The 18,074-nt window shown below is 40.7% G+C and overlaps 2 protein-coding genes across 2 annotated transcripts in view; both read right to left on the reverse strand.

Moving 5' to 3' along the window:
- Window positions 1–12,223, reverse strand: part of ptprq (protein tyrosine phosphatase receptor type Q) — a 32,394-nt gene extending 20,171 nt beyond the window's left edge. Inside the window, exons 1-13 of the mRNA XM_087797775.1 lie at window positions 11,731–12,223; window positions 11,511–11,672; window positions 11,264–11,443; window positions 11,066–11,173; window positions 9,937–10,218; window positions 9,583–9,864; window positions 9,202–9,322; window positions 9,017–9,132; window positions 5,773–6,063; window positions 4,756–5,031; window positions 4,540–4,643; window positions 474–603; window positions 52–380 (exon numbers count right to left, since the gene is read on the reverse strand). Of these exons, the coding sequence (XP_087653901.1) occupies window positions 52–380; window positions 474–603; window positions 4,540–4,643; window positions 4,756–5,031; window positions 5,773–6,063; window positions 9,017–9,132; window positions 9,202–9,322; window positions 9,583–9,864; window positions 9,937–10,218; window positions 11,066–11,173; window positions 11,264–11,443; window positions 11,511–11,672; window positions 11,731–12,223 (2,874 nt within the window). The remainder of the gene's footprint in view (window positions 1–51; window positions 381–473; window positions 604–4,539; window positions 4,644–4,755; window positions 5,032–5,772; window positions 6,064–9,016; window positions 9,133–9,201; window positions 9,323–9,582; window positions 9,865–9,936; window positions 10,219–11,065; window positions 11,174–11,263; window positions 11,444–11,510; window positions 11,673–11,730) is intronic.
- Window positions 12,224–13,456: 1,233 nt separating this feature from the next.
- LOC148073809 (phosphatidylinositol phosphatase PTPRQ-like) lies at window positions 13,457–14,959 on the reverse strand. The gene is made up of 6 exons (XM_087797778.1): window positions 14,855–14,959; window positions 14,582–14,781; window positions 14,232–14,460; window positions 14,037–14,165; window positions 13,809–13,955; window positions 13,457–13,656 (listed from the first exon to the last, which is right to left on the reverse strand). Exons 2-6 carry the CDS (start codon window positions 14,726–14,728, stop codon window positions 13,457–13,459), a joined length of 852 nt encoding a protein of 283 aa, XP_087653904.1. The 5' UTR covers window positions 14,729–14,781; window positions 14,855–14,959.
- Between the last annotated feature and the right edge of the window lie 3,115 nt (window positions 14,960–18,074).

The raw sequence follows: 18,074 nt of genomic DNA on the forward strand, positions 1-18,074 counted from the left end.
CTCACTCCCTGCCAGTGTGCGGGCGTAAATCCAACCTGTGTATTCTCCGACACCGGCATTGGTCACGGCGGCCACTTTGAAGCGGTAGTATCTGTATTTAGACATGGACCGAAGAGTCACGCTCGGGTTCTCGTCAGAGTCCTCCGAAGCGTTCACCGACGCCGACACTTCCGCCTCAATGCAACTCAAGGGCAGTTTGTCTTCGGGGACCGGCTGAGCGGCAGTTAACGCCGCGTCTGATTCACAATCAGTTGAAAGCAGCTGTGCAATGATATTATACTCTTTCAGGAGGCCGGGAACGGAGAGCGGCGGGGCCCACTCGAGTGTCACATTGTCGGCATTGACCTCGGAGAGGGCGAGGGAGAGAGGAGCGGCGGGGACTGTCGGGGGGGAAAAAGACGACACGCAAAAAGGTTATGAGCGGAGAGGATATGAGTGGCGGAGGATCAGTGTGAATTCTGACGTGGAATCACCTGATTCCGAGAGGGTCGAGGCGGTGCAGTTCATTTCCTCCCCGGGCCCAGCGGAGTTGACCGCGGAAACAAGGAAACTGTACTCCTGGTCCGGCAGGAGCCGCGACGCCGTGTACTCGGGTGTGTCGGCCTGGAGCGTCGTGGACCGGGAGTCCACCGTCACTCGTATCTCGTAGAAGAGGATCTGACCGTTCGGATGAGCGGGAAGTTCCCAGAACAGCTCAATTGAATCCCAGCTGACGCCGGAGCAGGACAAGTTCCCCACAGCATCAGACACTGCAGACGGGGGGGAGAGGAGTGAGACGTGTCAAGGGGATTAACTCGACTCAGTCTGGGGTGTTCATTACACAGGCTGGAAATAAAAGCCTCAGACATGGAGAGAAGACACATTAAAAAGGGCGAATGGAGAATTGCACACGAAGACAAAAGAGTGGCCAGAGGGATGACTAGCTGAGGAAAGCTAAATGCTAGCAGACCACTGAACACTCTTCCTGGCAAACATCTCAATAACATGTCTTCCACATCAATGGTCTACATCTCTTCCCTGCGGACGGATGACTACTTCAGAAGTACTTCCTGCTCCAAAATTCTCAAAGATCCTTTCTTGCATTCCTATACCTCGGAAAATAATTTCACTCCATACGTATGGAATGTAATGACCTATAAAATTCCTTTAAATTCTTGAGAGTAGATTTTCCTCGTTTTTAGGATGGAAATGTTTTGATAAATGTCTAGTCATCCATCCAAACCAAAGCACACTAGTAATATTGTTTATCATCTAGCGTCTTCTTCTAAAAACAGTGGAACGCTCTCCATGTACTGAAAAAGGCCCATAAAAATAAAAAAATATCTGCCAAATGAACAAATGAAAATTGGGCCTACAAAGTAATTTTATGTGGCCTGAGGGATGGGTGTCTCAAAAATCAAGGAAGATCAATTGTTATGTTGGTGACAGTGTGTTAGATAAGGTGAGCATCATATATTGATTAAGCTATGATCCTTAGACTTAGTAAAACTGATGTTGAAACAAATTAACTTGTGTTTGTAAGCCAACACCTAAACACAGAGATAATCTTCCAAGAATTCAAAAATAATATCACAATCAGACCCACACTCACTATTACAGACAGTTCGGTAAATGTTCTTTTTTTCGGGCCACAATTTATACAGCTAAATGATTTTTGGCCCATTGTGTGATTGAGGTTACACCCCAGCCGTTAATATATTCAAATATGAATTATCGGTATTCATAAAGATAACAGTTATCTGGAATTACATTTAAAAACTTAAATTGAATACTTTTTGTCTAGTATTTTGATGTTTTCTTTTGACTTCTTTTTTTTTCATCCCGTTTATTGCAAGTTTATTTACAAAACCTTTGAATGCGATTCTGTTCTGGATTAAACTGGAACACCAACTTGAAATTAGATCAGAAACAGGCATTTTGAGACCAGATGTCTTTAGGGGAGCATTCCTGCCTTACAAGAGGCGGCGCTGCTCTGCCATTAAAACCCTAATTTGTCATCCTGTCACCATCTCAAGTGTATTTACCTTCAAGACCAGATTAATTCTTTTAAAAACAAAGCTCCTTTATCTCACCAGAGTCTTAGTCTTGAGCTTATTTTGTCTTTTTATTAAATATTATGACATATTTTCACTGGGAATTGTAGCTTGGTTAGTGAAAGTGAAAGGAGGAAGGTTAGATTTTTCTATATGCAGAAGGTTTGGCTACAATGGATGAGTTAGCTAAGGTAAATTGGAGGACACACAAAAAACTTTGGTTATTACTCCACAGGATAGTTGATTTTGACAGTTCTTGTTCTTCTAGATCTCAGTGCTGCATTTGACTAATTATTCTACAGAGATAAGAAAACCATAAAGGCATTCGTGGAGCTGCTCTAAACCTTTAAATCCTACCTGTCGGATAGAAAGCACTATGTAATTGTCAACCACCTCTAACCGACACACACTAAGGTGTCCCACAAGGTTCTGTTCTTGGTCCAATCCTATTCACAATCTATATGCTCCCACTAGGGGACTTGATCAGAAGACACTACAAACTTTCACTGTTATGCTGATGACACCCAACTCTACTTGTCAATGAAGCCAGATGAAAGAAATCAGCTAACAAAACTACAGTCCTGTATCACAGATATCAAGCCCTGGATGACCAAAAACTTCCTTTTACTGAACTCGGACAAAACTGAGGTTCTACTAGTTGGTCCACAACATCTCAGACAATCATTTACATTGGCTTCCAGTTGAATTTAGAATACAATTTAAAATCCTTCTCTTAACCTATAAAGCTTTACATGGCCTAGCACCAACATACATTAAAGATCTAATCCAAACTTATCAACCCTTTAGGACCTTACGATCCTAAACTCTGATCTTTTAGTTATACCACAAATCTCTAAATGTAGATTTGGAGCCAGGGCATTCAGTTTTCAAGCCCCTCTGCTTTGGAACCAATTACTAGCTTCAGTCCGGAGGGAAGACACCCTCTCCATGTTTAAAGACAATCATAAAACCTTACTTTTCGATATAGGCTTTAATTAGGACTGACTCAGCCCTTTTGTTTTTCTTAAGCTGCTATAAACTTGGATTTCTGGAGGAGTTTTCGAAACCGAGCTCTGTATATCCTTCCTTTTCTGCATTACATTCATCACCTGTGCAGTTAAAACCCACACTTTTTATTTCTCCCCCACCTCCAGAGCTGCTGCTGATCCAGGACCTTCACCATGTCGTCGGATCCAGAGTTCTCTCCAGCACCTTCATGGACTCTTCTATACTCTCCTCTATTCTCTCACTTTATCCTCCCTCACTCTTTTCTTCTAAACTCATTATTGAGTTGCTAGGGTCTGTTTTTCCTTTCTCCACTGTAGTCTTACTTCACACACACACTTTAAATAAAATTCAATTCAATTCAATTTGATCCATATTGAATCAAGTCGTTTTAAAATGAGTCTAGAAATAAGATTGGGGATCATAATAAGAATATTATGTACTTAAAAGCACTAAAAATTTCCAGTCATCTGAATCGACCACTGAAGACCTAAGTAATGATGAAAATCTATCACAAATTGTTGTTCAGAGCCTCTATTCTATTTACCGCCATACATCGACACCACAGTGGCCTCTGAATCCTACTCGAGAATAGCAAAAGCAAAACATTCCTGGCAAGGAGTCTTAGTTTAGGAGTGATTCCAGAACATTCTCAGGGAAAAATAGAGGAAGTGTGGTTGACTCTGTTGCTAAAATTGAGTCATAATATCAAAAGCTTTGATTGCTCGATCATGAAAGCTTAAATAGAAAATGTACTTTTGATCAAAATGGGAAAAAGGATGGACACATAAAATCCATGAACTGACCATATAAGCTAGTTAAATTATAACTGTGTATTTGACTATAAAATTACACATTAAGTAAAATATCTGTTAAATGACCGATAAGCAATTTGAGATGTAAGTTAGTTCAACCCAAAACATGATTCCTGCAAGATCCCATTTGTAACTTTCTATTAATTCTCTGTCATCCAGAGTTTGGAAAGTATCTCTCCTGCTTCTTCTTCCTTATTTACTGAAGTCTTCTCTACTAGGATCTACCCCTAGGGGCAACTCTTTGCAATGAGAATATTAAGCAATATGGCCCCAGATCTTGAACGAATATGTCGCTATCGTGTCTTACCTGACTCATTAGTGGTGAAGGTCACAGGGCTGCTGAACTGATTTCCGTGGCCCACTCTGGTGTAACTGCTAACGCTGATCTCGTAAGAGCTGTGAGGCCGGAACCCTGTCAGATGCTCTGTGGTTGATGGACCAGAGGAGTTCTACATTTTTACACACAGGCACAAAAACACACAGATTGAATCATCCAATTTGATTGCCCGAGTGGATAATGTTTTATTGTATCAGCACATATATGCACGTGTGTGCGTGTGTCACTGCCGACTGAGGTGTGAAATTACTGCAACAACCGAGTGTGTGTGTGGCTATACCGTGCCGTTCGTATGGTTAAGAGGGTGGGATGTTGCAGAGTGGTTTTTGATGTGTGAAATTGACAGTACCCGGTGTGTGACGGCGTGCGTGATAAGGTCTTGAATCCTGAAGCCGTAATGCATCACCACTCCGTTCGGCTCCATAGGAGGTTCCCAGCTTAGATATACCGAAACTGCCGTGTGGTTATATATAGTCAGGTTACGTGGAGGAGACATGGGGCCTGAAATATATGGAAATATCTTCATGAACCAAGTTCTGTTTGAATGTTTGTTCTTCTAACATACCTCCTTCGTCAGTGTGCAGCAGCAGCAGCAGAGAAGGTCCTGAACCTTTACGAGTCGCAGCAGTTACAGTTAGATTGTAGGCAGTGTATGCTTGGAGGTCGCTGAGAACGAACGAGCTATTCGGGGTTTGTGTCGAATTTGAACCACCGGGACCAAATAGAGTGAGGGTGTATTCTGTTATTTCTCCATTTGCCTCAATTGGAGGTTGCCAGATGACTTCAATAGAGGATGATGAGAGGTTTCTGGTTGACACCAGCAGGGGGGGTGAACTCGGCACTGGGAAAGAAGATGTAGAGATTAGCACTCTAGGGTTTTAACAATTCTTTATGCTTTTTAAATGGTTGTATCTAATTATTTTAAGCTACAAAATGTTCCAAAAACTTAAATTGTAAAAACCTTAAACACAATTTGTTTTCAAGCTGCCATCTATTTTGGACGTGGTGAATAGAAAGTCATGAAACATTTAGAGGAGGAGGATGAGGACGAGGATGAGGAAGAGAAGGACGAGGAGGAGGATGAGGAAGAGAAGGACGAGGAGGAGGACGAGGAGGGTGAGGAAGAGACGGACGAGGAGGAGGACGAGGAGGGTGAGGAAGAGAAGGACGAGGAGGAGGACGAGGAGGGTGAGGAAGAGAAGGACGAGGAGGAGGATGAGGAGGGTGAGGAGGAATAGGAGGACAATAAAGAAAAAGAATAAGAGGAAAACTAAATAGAAAAAGAAGACCAAGAAGAAGAACTAGAAGAACAAGAAGAGGAGGTGGAAGAAGAAGAGGAAAAAGAACAAGAAGAACAAGGACACCAAGAACTATAACATGAAGAAGAACAATAACTATAAATCTAAAAAGAAGAAAAATAACCAATTACTTCAATCAAATATGTCACTAAAGCCTCATATTCTTACTATGTGTGAATGTTCTTCATCTCCTGCACAAACATAACGACAACCAACCTACTCCTAAGAGCACAAAAAGCGTATTGATGACTCACCATCATCATCAGTTCTCAGGTACAATGTACTCGTATGGTTGTACGCCGCTCCTGCTTGAGTTGCCGGGGTAACAGTCAACACATAGGGGAAGTACTTTCTTAGTTTGGTGAACAGGGAGATCCTGTCATTGGTGGTTTGTTTGATGGTTTTATTAGCAGCGGGCGTTCCTGGATTGGGTAAACCTGGGGGGGTGCCAGCCTCTTGAAGGGTGAGAAGGTAGTAGGGTCGACCATTAGGTTCCAAGGGAGGGTCCCAGCTGATGATGACGGCGGTGGAGCTGAAGATCTGAGCTGTCAGGTTGTGGACGGAGTCGCTTGGTACTGGAAAATAAAAGACGACGAGTGAAAACGCTGGAAAATGTGGTAAAACAGAGCATCCATCAACAAAAGCTGACAGTTGAGTGAACAGCTCAGCAGTCAACATCATCATTAAGCGCTGCCAACAATCTATCATTTGCCATCATGATGTCATCAACACACATATTTAATCACAATATACATGGCAGAGTAACACAATAGATGATCAGATAAGCACATCAATAATCACAAGTGCAGCAGAATCAGAAGAAAATGAGTTGTAAAGAGCTGTTAAAGTAACAGCAGATCCAGAGGGTGCATGTGAGGTCAGGTGCATGTGAGTCTGAGCCCAGCAGGAGCGACCCCACGCCTGGGCTTGGCTGTGCAGGACTGAGAGAACGTGGCCTGGACGTCCGGTGCTTGTCTGAGAGTAGGTAGAGATACAGAGTCAGTATTTGATAACAGAACAAACATATCATTCTGATCACAGCTAATACAGGCTCGCCCAGAGAATGGAAACCATCTTTTTGTATTGGAGTCATGAAACATTTCTTTAATAGCATTCATAATGCTGCTTGTTTATTAAATCTTTTATCAAATCCTAGAAAATGTTTTTATCGGATTCAGTACACAACATGTATTACTGGAAGAATGACAATAAAAAAGAGGCCCTTTTTTTATTCATTTATTATTTATGATCTAATTGTTCTGAGTACACTTTTCACTTTGTTTTCACTTTGTTCTTCTGTCAGATACTGTGTAGTGACTGGAACCCTCATTTTCCAAGGGAATTTTCCCAAAGGGATCAATAAAGTTCTACCTATCTATAACCAATGTATTGGGCATTGGAAAAAAATCCAAGCTGTTCCCTTAAAAAAAACCTTTCTGGACGTGTTGGTATCCACGGTGACAGATTTACTGAGAAAAGCATATTTAAAACAAGACAATATTTGCTATTTGTGTTTGTCATCAAAGTGTAAACAAGTCCATCGACTCTTACTTTCTGTCTTATCCTCACAACTTTCATCCTGTTTATTTAAAGAAAAGGTAAACTGTTTCTTTTCCAGGTTCCAAAAGCAAGAGTCTGTCTGACGGACTTAAAGTGATGTACTGTCATGAGCAGACAGAAAGTCTGCAATCGATGCAGGTTGGTTGTTAGTTAGAAGTGACAGATCTTTAAGGTACAATTTCTAACTTGAAATTGGAGTTAACATGATTCAATATATACCATTACTGCAAAAATAATGAGCTGACATTATGAGGAAAGATCAAAAAATATATGTTTTCAATTATGAATACTAAAGACTAAATAAATGCTGACTATAGTAAACATTAGTATTAACGTTTTAATAAATATGGGAATATTTTCTTTTTAATATATAAACACCTGAGCAAGGCATACAATAATATTAAAATGCAGTTTACTGGAGAGGCTGCCGTTCTCATCGTTGCTTTGTGACGTATTCAAATATTTAACATTTAATGCAACTGAGCTTACGTATTAGGAAGATTTATCTAAACCTCTGACTATATGTTGAAAGAACAGAGTGTTTTTTCTCTGTAGGCTCTGGATAACAGATCTTATTAAATTATGCTTGAGGCCATGGGAATTGTAATATTGAGATTAAGGAGCTTCATTTCTACTATTCAACACAAATGTATACAATGAGCTCAATCTTTCCTCATTCTGCATGTGTTCGACGCACCATCTTCAGGCAGTATCACCGTAAGTGAACTGCTCTGGACACCCCCGTCTCCCTGTATAGTGCTGGAGGTCATCCAGATTGTGTAGTTGGTCCCACCAACGAGGCCGGTGAGAGTGTAGAACAAGTCCTCATCCAGAGAGGAGACAGGAATTCTCTGTTAAAAAAAATATAAAATTAACTTCCAATCATTATGCAATGAAACCTATGAGGTTTTGTGTTTGTGTGTATATCTGTCTGGATGGGATTAAAATAGCTCAAAAGTATATATTTGAATAAAATGTCAAGGAAATGTTGATAATAGAAGAAGAAACAGATTTGTTGGTGTTCTTAACTTCCATATGGATTCAGAAAACATTTGAAGATTTCTCACTCTCTGTGGTGCAGAAGAATCTGTTGAATTATGCAAAAGTTCCCTTTGAGCTTATAGCCATCATGAATATCTCAAACACTTGTTATCTTGATTAAACAGTTTAGGGCAATGCTTTGCACACTCCGTGCAAATCTTAATTTTAAGAAAAATAGAGACGTTACCATTTGTTTGTGTGTATGAAAAATAAATCATTCTTCAAATGTCAATTCCTAAATCATTAATAATGGATGCTTTTGTAAACAAGATTAGATTAAATGACCCTGCAATAATGCCTGTGGATTCTTCATTTGTATTTGATAAATGTTATTTATTGAGTTAGCAGCAACAGGGGATAAATATATATTTTCATGTTTTCATTGCATTACATCACAAATTGTGGCAGTGATGATGCTAAGTCTAAAGGGGCCTTAAGAGGAACATTGATCACCCCTGTCTGGTCCCCCGTTATCAAAATGTCAAAGTGTGACCTTAAACTATTTCTTTTCATAGTTTTCTCTCTTACAATTTTCATTATTATTTAATTTAAAAAAAATTCATATGTCATCATAGTTCTTCTAATATCAAAAACCTCACCATCAACCTCATGAAAATCTTTATAATATTAAGTCATACGCTTTCTAAAAGCACATAAACATTAACGTTTACTAATGCTAACGTTGAAATATGCCGTAAAGCTACTGACCTGTTGTGACACAGTCTCATTTTGGGAATAATAAATTGTGTAGTAAACAATGACTCCATTGGGTTCTGATGGTGGGTTCCAATATAATGTGACGGACGAAGCGGTTATATTTGAGGCGGTCACATTTTGGGGTGGATGGAACAGCTCTAGAAAAAAATAAAACACAGACAATAAGAAATAAGTGATCCGGAGAGTTCCTAGTTGAATAAAATGTGACACCTCCGTCTCCAAGGTCAGTCCAGTTGGAGACTGAGGCGTTGTAGCGGTTCTCAGGATCCACGTTAATCTCTACAGTCGTCTCTGTCACGTTCTTCCCGAGTTCTGTTGTTTCGTTCCTAAAAAGTGAGACAAGTTTCATCCGGCTTTGGTTGTAATTTTGTCTGATTACAAATGTTAAAACTCACCAAACTCTGGACACATCAGAGGGTGTTTCTGAATTGGCTTCTGTTACTGGTTGCCATGACAACTCCTCCTCATTATCTAACAGCATCCTAGTATAAAGGAACTGTGGGGGGGTGTCAGGAGCTGAAGTGTGGGAGAAAAACTTTCCGGTCATGTGACGAAAACAGTCAACAGGATGGAGAGAGTTATGCACAAAAAGGGAGAAGCTGCAACAGATACTTGATTAGCCTTTTGTTTTTTTGATCGTGGAAGAAATTATTCCATCTGTGTGATGGAAAAAAAGATGAGAGGACAGAAAAGAACATGTTCCATCTTGTCAGTCACACGGATCCAATCGCCGCCTGAAAGTGAAAACAAACTAGATTCCCTTCAGTCTCTCTCACCGTCTTCCAGCGTGGTGATGTTGAGCGGCTCCGTGCTGTAGTTCCCCGGCCCGACGCCGGTGTGTGATTGCACCATGACTCTGTAGCTGGCGTACTTCCTCAGGTGCGTGATGTGGATGGAGTTGGTCACCGAAGTCAGGTTGAGGTAGTGAGTGGAATTCCAAAGCACCAGGCTGTAGTGTGTAATCACTCCATTCGGGACCAGAGGCGGCTGCCAGGTCATATTGACTTCACTGGGACTAACCGACTCGTAGGTGACGTCGTACGGTGGGCTACCAGGTACTGCGGAGGATGATCAAACACATGTTTTAAAGAACTTAAAGCGTTTTTTTCACGGGTTATTTGTCAACACACCGTCCTCCCCGGAGAGCAGGAACAAAGAGTCTGACGTCTGGTTTCCATGGCCGTATCGAGTGAAGGCCATCACGGACACGTTGTAATAGGTGAATGGCTTCAGGCTGAGCAGCGTGGCCCTGTTGGTGGTGGTCTTCAGCACGCCCGAGTATGACTCATTCTCATACTGGACCATGTAGTACTGGATCTCCCCGTTAGCTTTTTCTGGTGCCGACCAAGTCAGGGTGGCGGTGAGAGGAGTGGTTTCTACCACTGTGAGGTTACCGGGAGGAGAGTCTGGCTCTGAGAGGGAACACAAGAGGAGTGGAACCTGGTTTAATAAAGGTACCGTAGAAAAGGAACAGTTTTTCCATTGACCCACCCCTTTAAGCATCCTCCCCAAGATTCTAGCTATACAATACATATCACGATACTGTAGGAACAACCTGACTCTGGCATTGCAGAATTTACAGACCACATGACTCTTGATTTTGTTTTGTTTTAAAACCAAAATTAGTAAAAAAAAAAGATCAGATTTAAAAGCTGCTGGAGTCGGCTGTATTTTATTGTTCCTTTAGCTGTGGGATACATAATGACCGCTGCCAAACAAACACAGTGAGTATTTGAATGTTAACATTAAACAATCTCATTATTTTATTTATTTATAAATATAAACCATAAAATAAATATGATGAAAATAATTTGATCTGAAAGCCAACAAAAAAAAACAACTTTCTGAACGGATACAGTGCTATTGAAGACTGATACGACATTGTAAATAACGAACTACTGGTGAATACTATGAATACTCCAATATTCAAGTGTATTGACATTTTCTTACTACTTACCTAGTATGTAGAACTTTTAAATGTTTTGGATGACTGAGGTCACATTTTAAAATACAAATTCTCAAATCTTGTTTTTTTCTTTCTTTATTTCTTTATGGTGGTTTTATATTTACTTTTTGTATATGCTTTGTGTCATGTGCTAAATTGTTGTTCCATCCGTGTCACACTTGACAGCCTAATAACACCCGGCTACATAAGCTTCCTGGTTCCAGTCCGTGGTGTCGTAACAATAGAAACAAAATACATTTAATATTTAAAGAACTCAATTGAACTACCGTCTACTTTCATCGAACATGACATACCATCTTCCATTGTAAAAGCCAAGACATCATCTTCTTCCAAAATGGAGCTTTCTCCTACAGCTGTAGACGCCGCCACACGTAGCTTATAGCCAGTGAACTTGTCCAGATCTATCACAAACAGGAATTCGTTTTACAATAAAAGTGTCACAGTTGATGTAGATGAACGTCTGGAAAATAATTGGATTCTGGCGCTTTCACCTGTGATCACAATGCTGGTGGAGTCTGTTTCCCACTGTGATGTCTCCTCACTTTCCATGTTGAGGCTGTACACAGTGTAATGTGTTATGCGTCCGTTGGGGTTCAGCGGCGGCGACCAGCTCACAAGTATGGATGTGGAGCTGATGTTTTGGTAAGACACATCCAGAACTGAACTGGGAACTTTATGGAAAAAATAAAAAATCAATTCATTCTTTTGTCTTAAAAATATGATTTTTTTTTGACGCACCTTGTTCTCTGGTCTTCTCACTTATATCTGCGGCAGGACCTTCACCCACAGGTGTGGAAGCCGTGACCCGAAATTTGTACTCCGTGAAAGGGCTCAGCATTGACACCAAATAGGACAACTCTTCTGAAAACGTTTCTACCACCACTTCTTTCACTTCCACACCTGGAAAATACACAGAAGCACATCATATACATTCATGGAAATGTTTTCTTCTTCCCACCTGCTGCTCCTGAAACTGCTGCGGTTCGTGTCCAAGACTCTCCTGGATCGTAAGCCTCCCTTGTAGATATTCGATGCTGGCTTGGCGTTAGCGCCGTGCGGGAATGGACGGACGTCATGTCTTCAGTTTGTGACCCAGTGGTGAGCCAGGGCGGGAGGCCGGTGGGGGGTTCAGAGGTGAGCAGGAGCGCTGATGTTCCCAGAACCTCAGTGGCGGGCGATTGAATATCTTTGCCACTTTCAGTGACTGCCGTCAAAGGAGAATCGAGGTTGGGTTGAGCGTCGGTGTTGCCACGCGGGTCAGCAATCCTGGATCTCAGGGAGACGAAGCTGAAGGCTGGAACGCTGGTCCGGTCAGGAACGGTGGCGGTGAAAGTCGGTGGGGACGTGATCGGGCTGAGCTGAGCATCTCTCTTTCGACGCCCTGAGCCGTTAGGAAGATCGGTGGTCTCATTCGTATCGGACCCAGTTCCATTGTTCTGTGTGAAGACCATATATACATTCATTCAAAGATGTCCTTCAACAACTAATTTCTACATACAAGCAGTCACTTTTCAAATCTGCACTTTGTGTGCCGTTCCTGTCAGTTGTTGACATTCTGGTGTTGACTCGTAGTTTGGCACTGTAACACATTTCGGAGCCCCCTCCAGCTCTCGCTGCCCTATTCACTGCGCTGTCGTCGGAGCATCCCCCACCCACGATAACTGACATTTGGAATTCAGCAAAGGTCTTTCTTTAATCATCATTCCGGCACAATCAGCAAAATGGTAATGAGTTAAATTTAACGCCATGATAAGATTGTAAAATTCACCAAATGTCCTCATTCTGGGTTCAGAAATGAGTACAAGCAAGAACTGGATCAAAAAATACATCAGTCACTGCGAGAATTAATTCCAAAATGTAGGCTTCATTCATATATTCTTGAGTAGAGGAAGTAAAAAAGTTGGAATCGAGGGACTATTTAAAAAGTTGAATGGGTATTTAAAAGTTTGTCTGAAATTTGGATTTTTTATTTGTTCCATTTGCATGAATAGAAAGACTATTTCATGTTTATCTTTAAAATTCGATTTAAGTTGCCTTAACATTAGGTGTCCGGTAAACTATGTATTATTTACTAATAAACATACTTTCTTAAATTCTTCCAGCTACAGCCACACTATAAAAAAACTGATTGAACATATTTACCTATGCGCCAACTTAACTGGTAGTTAGTGACGCATTAATGAGGCTTCATTAAAAACAGATGATGATGTATCACGATACAACTTTTTAAAATGGTTTCATTGAATTAGAAGATCAGAGCCAAAGATTATAAAGCAGAGAGTGACATCTAGTGGCCTTCCAAAATGAAGACACTGTATCATGATACCTCATCAACTGTTTCACGAGGCATCATGACTGGCAATTATTCCCATACACAAAACCCATTGGAAAATGAAAGGCGTTTTTCTTCTGACTTTGTCTGATTTTCAAACTAGTGGAAAGAACACAAGATCAATTAAAGTCCTTTAAATGAAAATCACATCAATGGATTTGTCAATTCTTTCATAGAAACTCTCCGCCTGTTGTGTTTGAATCCATTCAAGTCTTTTCTCTCCACTGCATGCGTCACCAGAAAAATACCAAAACTTCTGCTTCAAGTTGTCCTCGCTGTTTGGTCTGCTTCATTTTAGTGCACATTTTCCTACCTGAGTGTTTTCATCTTTGTCTGAGTGACTTTATATTTGTCAAAGGCTTTTAGCATTCACAGAGGAGAGTCGTACCAATTCTCCTGTAAGCGTGATGTCCTGCAGCAGAGTGTCATCCAGAAGCACTTGCAATCTGTACAGGATGATTGGTCCATTAGGCTGTGCGGGACTTCTCCAGCTCACACGGATTGAAACTGAATCCTCAGCTTCTGCCATCAGGTCTTGAACTGCACTTGGAGCTTAAAAAAATCAAACAGCGACATACAGAATAAAAAACACAATAAAACACTCAGAACTGTTTTTCTGTATAAAGTGTTTGTTTTTGCGTCTCCCAGGATTAAAGCTCTAGCAATAAAACGGTGTCAATTTCATGACAAACCTGTGCACTTACCTTCAGCAGATGTTATTATGACTTCCTGTGCTGCTGGTCCCACTTCTCCGGCAGCTTTGGCTCGGACTGCGACCGTGTATGTGGTGTACGGAGTTAAACCGGTGAAAGTAAATCGCATGTCTATGCTGCTGTTTTCATACAAATACCCTTGAAAATTGAAGCAGAGAAATGTTTGTGTTTAGCCGCTCTGGTCATAAAAAGGATGAATATATAACAAAAATCCAGAACCTGTTGGTCCATAGAGATACAGCATGTAGCTGTATTTCCCTGTGATGATCTTGGGGGAGCTCCAAGACACCGCAATCAGGCGAGAGGTCACATTTAATATCGCAAGGTTTTGCGGAGAATCCTCAGGCGCTGCCACACACAAACAAGACTCATTATTTGCTGTTCAACTTCCAACAGACGCGTTCATCCCCACACCTGATTCAGGCGTGCGGCTCATGGTGGAGGCGATCTGTCCCTCTCCATCAGAGGTGAAAGCGGAGACCTCAAAGAGATAGGAGGTGTACGGTCGAAGCTGATCCACTCCGACTGATATGGGCACACTCCAGGAGGCGGCTGGAGGAACGGCCGACAGCGTGATTGGTGGAGAGGACGCGGTTATCTCCAAGGGACTGAGAGTTGCACGAGATAGAATATCAGCCGCATCCTGGAAAATGGAGAAGACAGGAAAAAAAAAAGCACTGAGACCATATCAACTTCAGAAAAAGTGCAGGAACGTTCGAGAATTACACGTCACTTATGCATTACTGGACGAAAAAAAGCCGTACGTTGCAGTGAGGAAGAGCTCCGGTCATGATGTCCTCCGCGTTGACCTCCAGAGTGCGAATTGCCTGACCTGTTCGAGCGTGTTTAGCCTTGACAGCAAACTTTGTGATGAGGCCGTTGATGCGGTGAGGCAGGTACCAAGTAAGCATGACAAACGTGTGATTCTGCGATTCCGCCGTCAGATTAGTCACCAGGCCTGGAGCTAATGTCAGAAACAGATACTTTACGTTCAAAGGTTTTATTGCAGCTTTACTTCATCAGGCATGGATACGTACAGGATTCAAGCGTCTTGATGTATAACGCTTTACTGAAGGCTCCGATTCCTGCTGGAGAAATAGCTGCCACCTGAAGACAAAGAGAGATAGATGTCTTGAAACTGATTCATGTCCTGCTCTCACTTTTGAATCACACATTCTTATAAAGATGAATTGTAACAGAATATGATTAAAGGAGAGCCAGAGGAGACCTACAATAGATACCTTGAAACAAAACATAAGTTTCAATTACTAGAAGAAGGTGATCAAACAATAATTATCAGTTACATATACATATGTAATCTAATCTAATTATCATTGAAGGTCTTTAATCATCTTTAAAAGCTAAATCCTTATTGAGGAATGGCTAAAGTAAAACAATTATAAGACTATAAATGTAAATTACAGGCTGGGAGAGCACAGAGACAGTTCATAGCTTTTTCCCAAACGAAATTTCCCAAGAGATCAATGAAGTTTTATCCATCCATCTACCTTTACCAGGGAGTGCATTTAATAGCTCTATGATCATATGATTTAAAAATGCACTTGGCTCACAGGGAAAACGGAAATTGTGTAATAACTAATTTAGTCGTATTTTCTTTTTTTTTTGTCAAGGTTTTTTGGCTTGTTCTGAATGTAGTGTGAGCAGCAGTGATGAGAGGCCATACAAGTCAATAACAAAACTTTCAAAAATACAAAACACCCCCAAACTCTTAACCCTTGCGTTATCTCAAGGTCAAGGTGAACGACCTCCACAACTGCATACATATTTCAGGAAGCCAGGGAGGTCGTTCACCTTGACCCAGAAGCACTTCGAAGAAGAGGCCTTTTCCAACCAGATTCTTTCAAAATTTAAAAAATCAGTACCTTTATTATTTCTTTGTCCACAAACAAATAACTAAAATATAATCACTAAACATTAAAACTTGTGATACAGTTTCTTTAGTCAATGAAAACCTATAATAATGTGTTGATGGATATCGAGTGCTTTATTTGTTCCTAGTGTTTGTGTCTGTGATGGACAATACTACAGTTACAAAGACGGTTCAGTGTCGTAACATGAGAAGAAGCGTTCAAATACAGTATGTTCAATGTCTGCATAATCACTTTGTGTGTCATCCCATTTGTCTAAAGGTCAGTCTGGGTTAATGAATTCTGAAAACTAATAAGCACGGCTGCTTTCATCCTGAGTGACAATGGGTAGTGGAAAAGGCTTTGGCTGATCTATAGATCTGTTTACCTGCATAATAATGCCATTAGAATGAACTATTGATATTTAGCCAGATCTGGAGTCAGATTTTCCATGATAGTTGGCGCATGAAATTCACGCACAGCTGAACTGGGACGAACATTTAGCGTCAGGGGATGGCGATTAATGGGTGTGTGAGCTACCTGAATGTGATAGGTTGAACCAGAGGTGAAGTCGGTCAGAAGTGTCTCAGGGACTTCCAGATGTCTGGTGACCTGCGTGAAGATGGGATCGGGGTATGGACAAACCTCTTTGTACCTGGATAACAAAGGTGACATTTCAATACACTCAAGTTCCGTCAGAGTAATATTTATAAAAAAAATACATGACATAATGGAGTATTAACCACATAGGTTTTAAGTGTCAAAATGTAAAAGCGGTAAAAATATATATATTTTTACAGATACAACTACTTCCAACGAGGCAATTCTACAAAATCTTGTTCATTTCATTTACTCTCAAAAATAAGTTTTATAGTATCAAAAGTGTTAATTTAACTCGTGTCACTTGCATTATGTATGTTTCAATTTAAGTAAAATCTAAATTTAACAGTTATTTTCAAGTGGGCTTTATGCAAAATTAGATTAGATTAGATAGACTTTATTAATCCCTCTGGAGAGCTTCTGTGGGAAATTAGGTTCCAGTTCACAGCTACAAAATAAAAGTGCAAACAAAATAACTGTGTCAAAATCAAGAACATACATCAAGAGGAAATAACTGAAAGAAAAAGGATACAGAGATTAACATATAATACAATAACATCATCCTTTCACTGCACTCCTGCCCCCAAATTCAGAAGTATACAGTCTAATAGCACAAGGAATGAATGAGTCCTTGAGTCTATTAGTGTTGCATCTGGGGAGGAGTATTCGTGCTCCATCTGCTTCTCTGCTCACTGATGACAGTGTTCAGAGAATGATGAAAGTCCCACACCTAAAATGTTCATTTCAAATGTGTTTTCTTTTTAATAGAGATTGATTACAGTGATCCCAGTGATACTTCCCGCCCCATTAGATAGTAAGTAAGTAAGTAATTTATATTTGTAGTAGATCTACATGTTCTAGCAATTACAAAGACACTGTTTATTTAAGTGACATCACAAAATCAAACTCATAACCTTACATGAGCCAAGTCACAAGCAGGCAAGTTCCTACACAATTACATATTTATTAAGGATTTGGGGAGTTAAATACAGTATGTTCCCTTTAACTTAAGTAAACTACCCATGACACTGCTCTATTCTTCTTATTATTTTTATTATTGTTTTCATATAAATGTTAAATAAATGTTAAACTGAATAATATAAAAACGTACCAATTAAATAACTAACCTATCATTTATATTTGAGGACACTCAATGGCAGGACAAGATTTAAAAACCTTCATGCATTATGTAACAAACTGAGAGTTAGGACATATATGTTACAATTGTGGTCTCTACCAGTATCTGCTTCTGTTGACGCAGGATTCAGTTTTCCTGAATGACAAAATACCTGATGACATATCCGTCTATATTGTTGGCATTAGGAGGCATCGTCCAGGAGAGCAGAATCCCATTGGAGCCGACAGCCTCTCCCTCCAGACCTGGAGGAGGCAGAGGAACTGGCACAAAGAGAAGAGATCATTTCAGGAATTCAATAATCTTAGTATTTATATCCTAAATATGAACGTTTGACCCATTTGTGAAACAATAATAGAGTGCCTGGTTCAAGTCTCAGTCACTCCACATATGAAGGGCACACTCTTATAAACACTCACCGCTCTCATTAGTATTGACAGTGCGACTGACTCCGGGGCTGATGTTGGAGGAAGATGCTGCCGTGACGGTCAGAGTGTAGCGAGTCCCTGGACTGACATTGGCCACATCGGCCTGTGACAACAGACCAACACAGATATCACAGTAAACACACACAAGAAAAGTCAACTCTGGACAGAATAGAAAACAGTTTTAATTGTGCTAGCTCTGCGATAAGAACAAGTGTTTAGGATTCCA

This window comes from Callionymus lyra, chromosome 8 (assembly GCF_982586985.1).
Source record: "Callionymus lyra chromosome 8, fCalLyr1.hap1.1, whole genome shotgun sequence".
Lineage (NCBI taxonomy): Eukaryota > Metazoa > Chordata > Actinopteri > Syngnathiformes > Callionymidae > Callionymus > Callionymus lyra.

What these genes read in the sequence shown, in the direction of transcription:
- LOC148073809 (XM_087797778.1), bottom strand. Translation starts at nt 14,728, where the DNA reads ATGCTTACTTGGTACCTGCCTCACCGCATCAACGGCCTCATCACAAAG. An exon ending in GAGCCGCACGCCTGAATCAG is followed by an intron (nt 14,166 to 14,231) that starts GTGTGGGGATGA and finishes TGTGTGTGGCAG; the next exon opens with CGCCTGAGGATTCTCCGCAA. An exon ending in CATAATAACATCTGCTGAAG is followed by an intron (nt 13,657 to 13,808) that starts GTAAGTGCACAG and finishes GATTTTTTTAAG; the next exon opens with CTCCAAGTGCAGTTCAAGAC.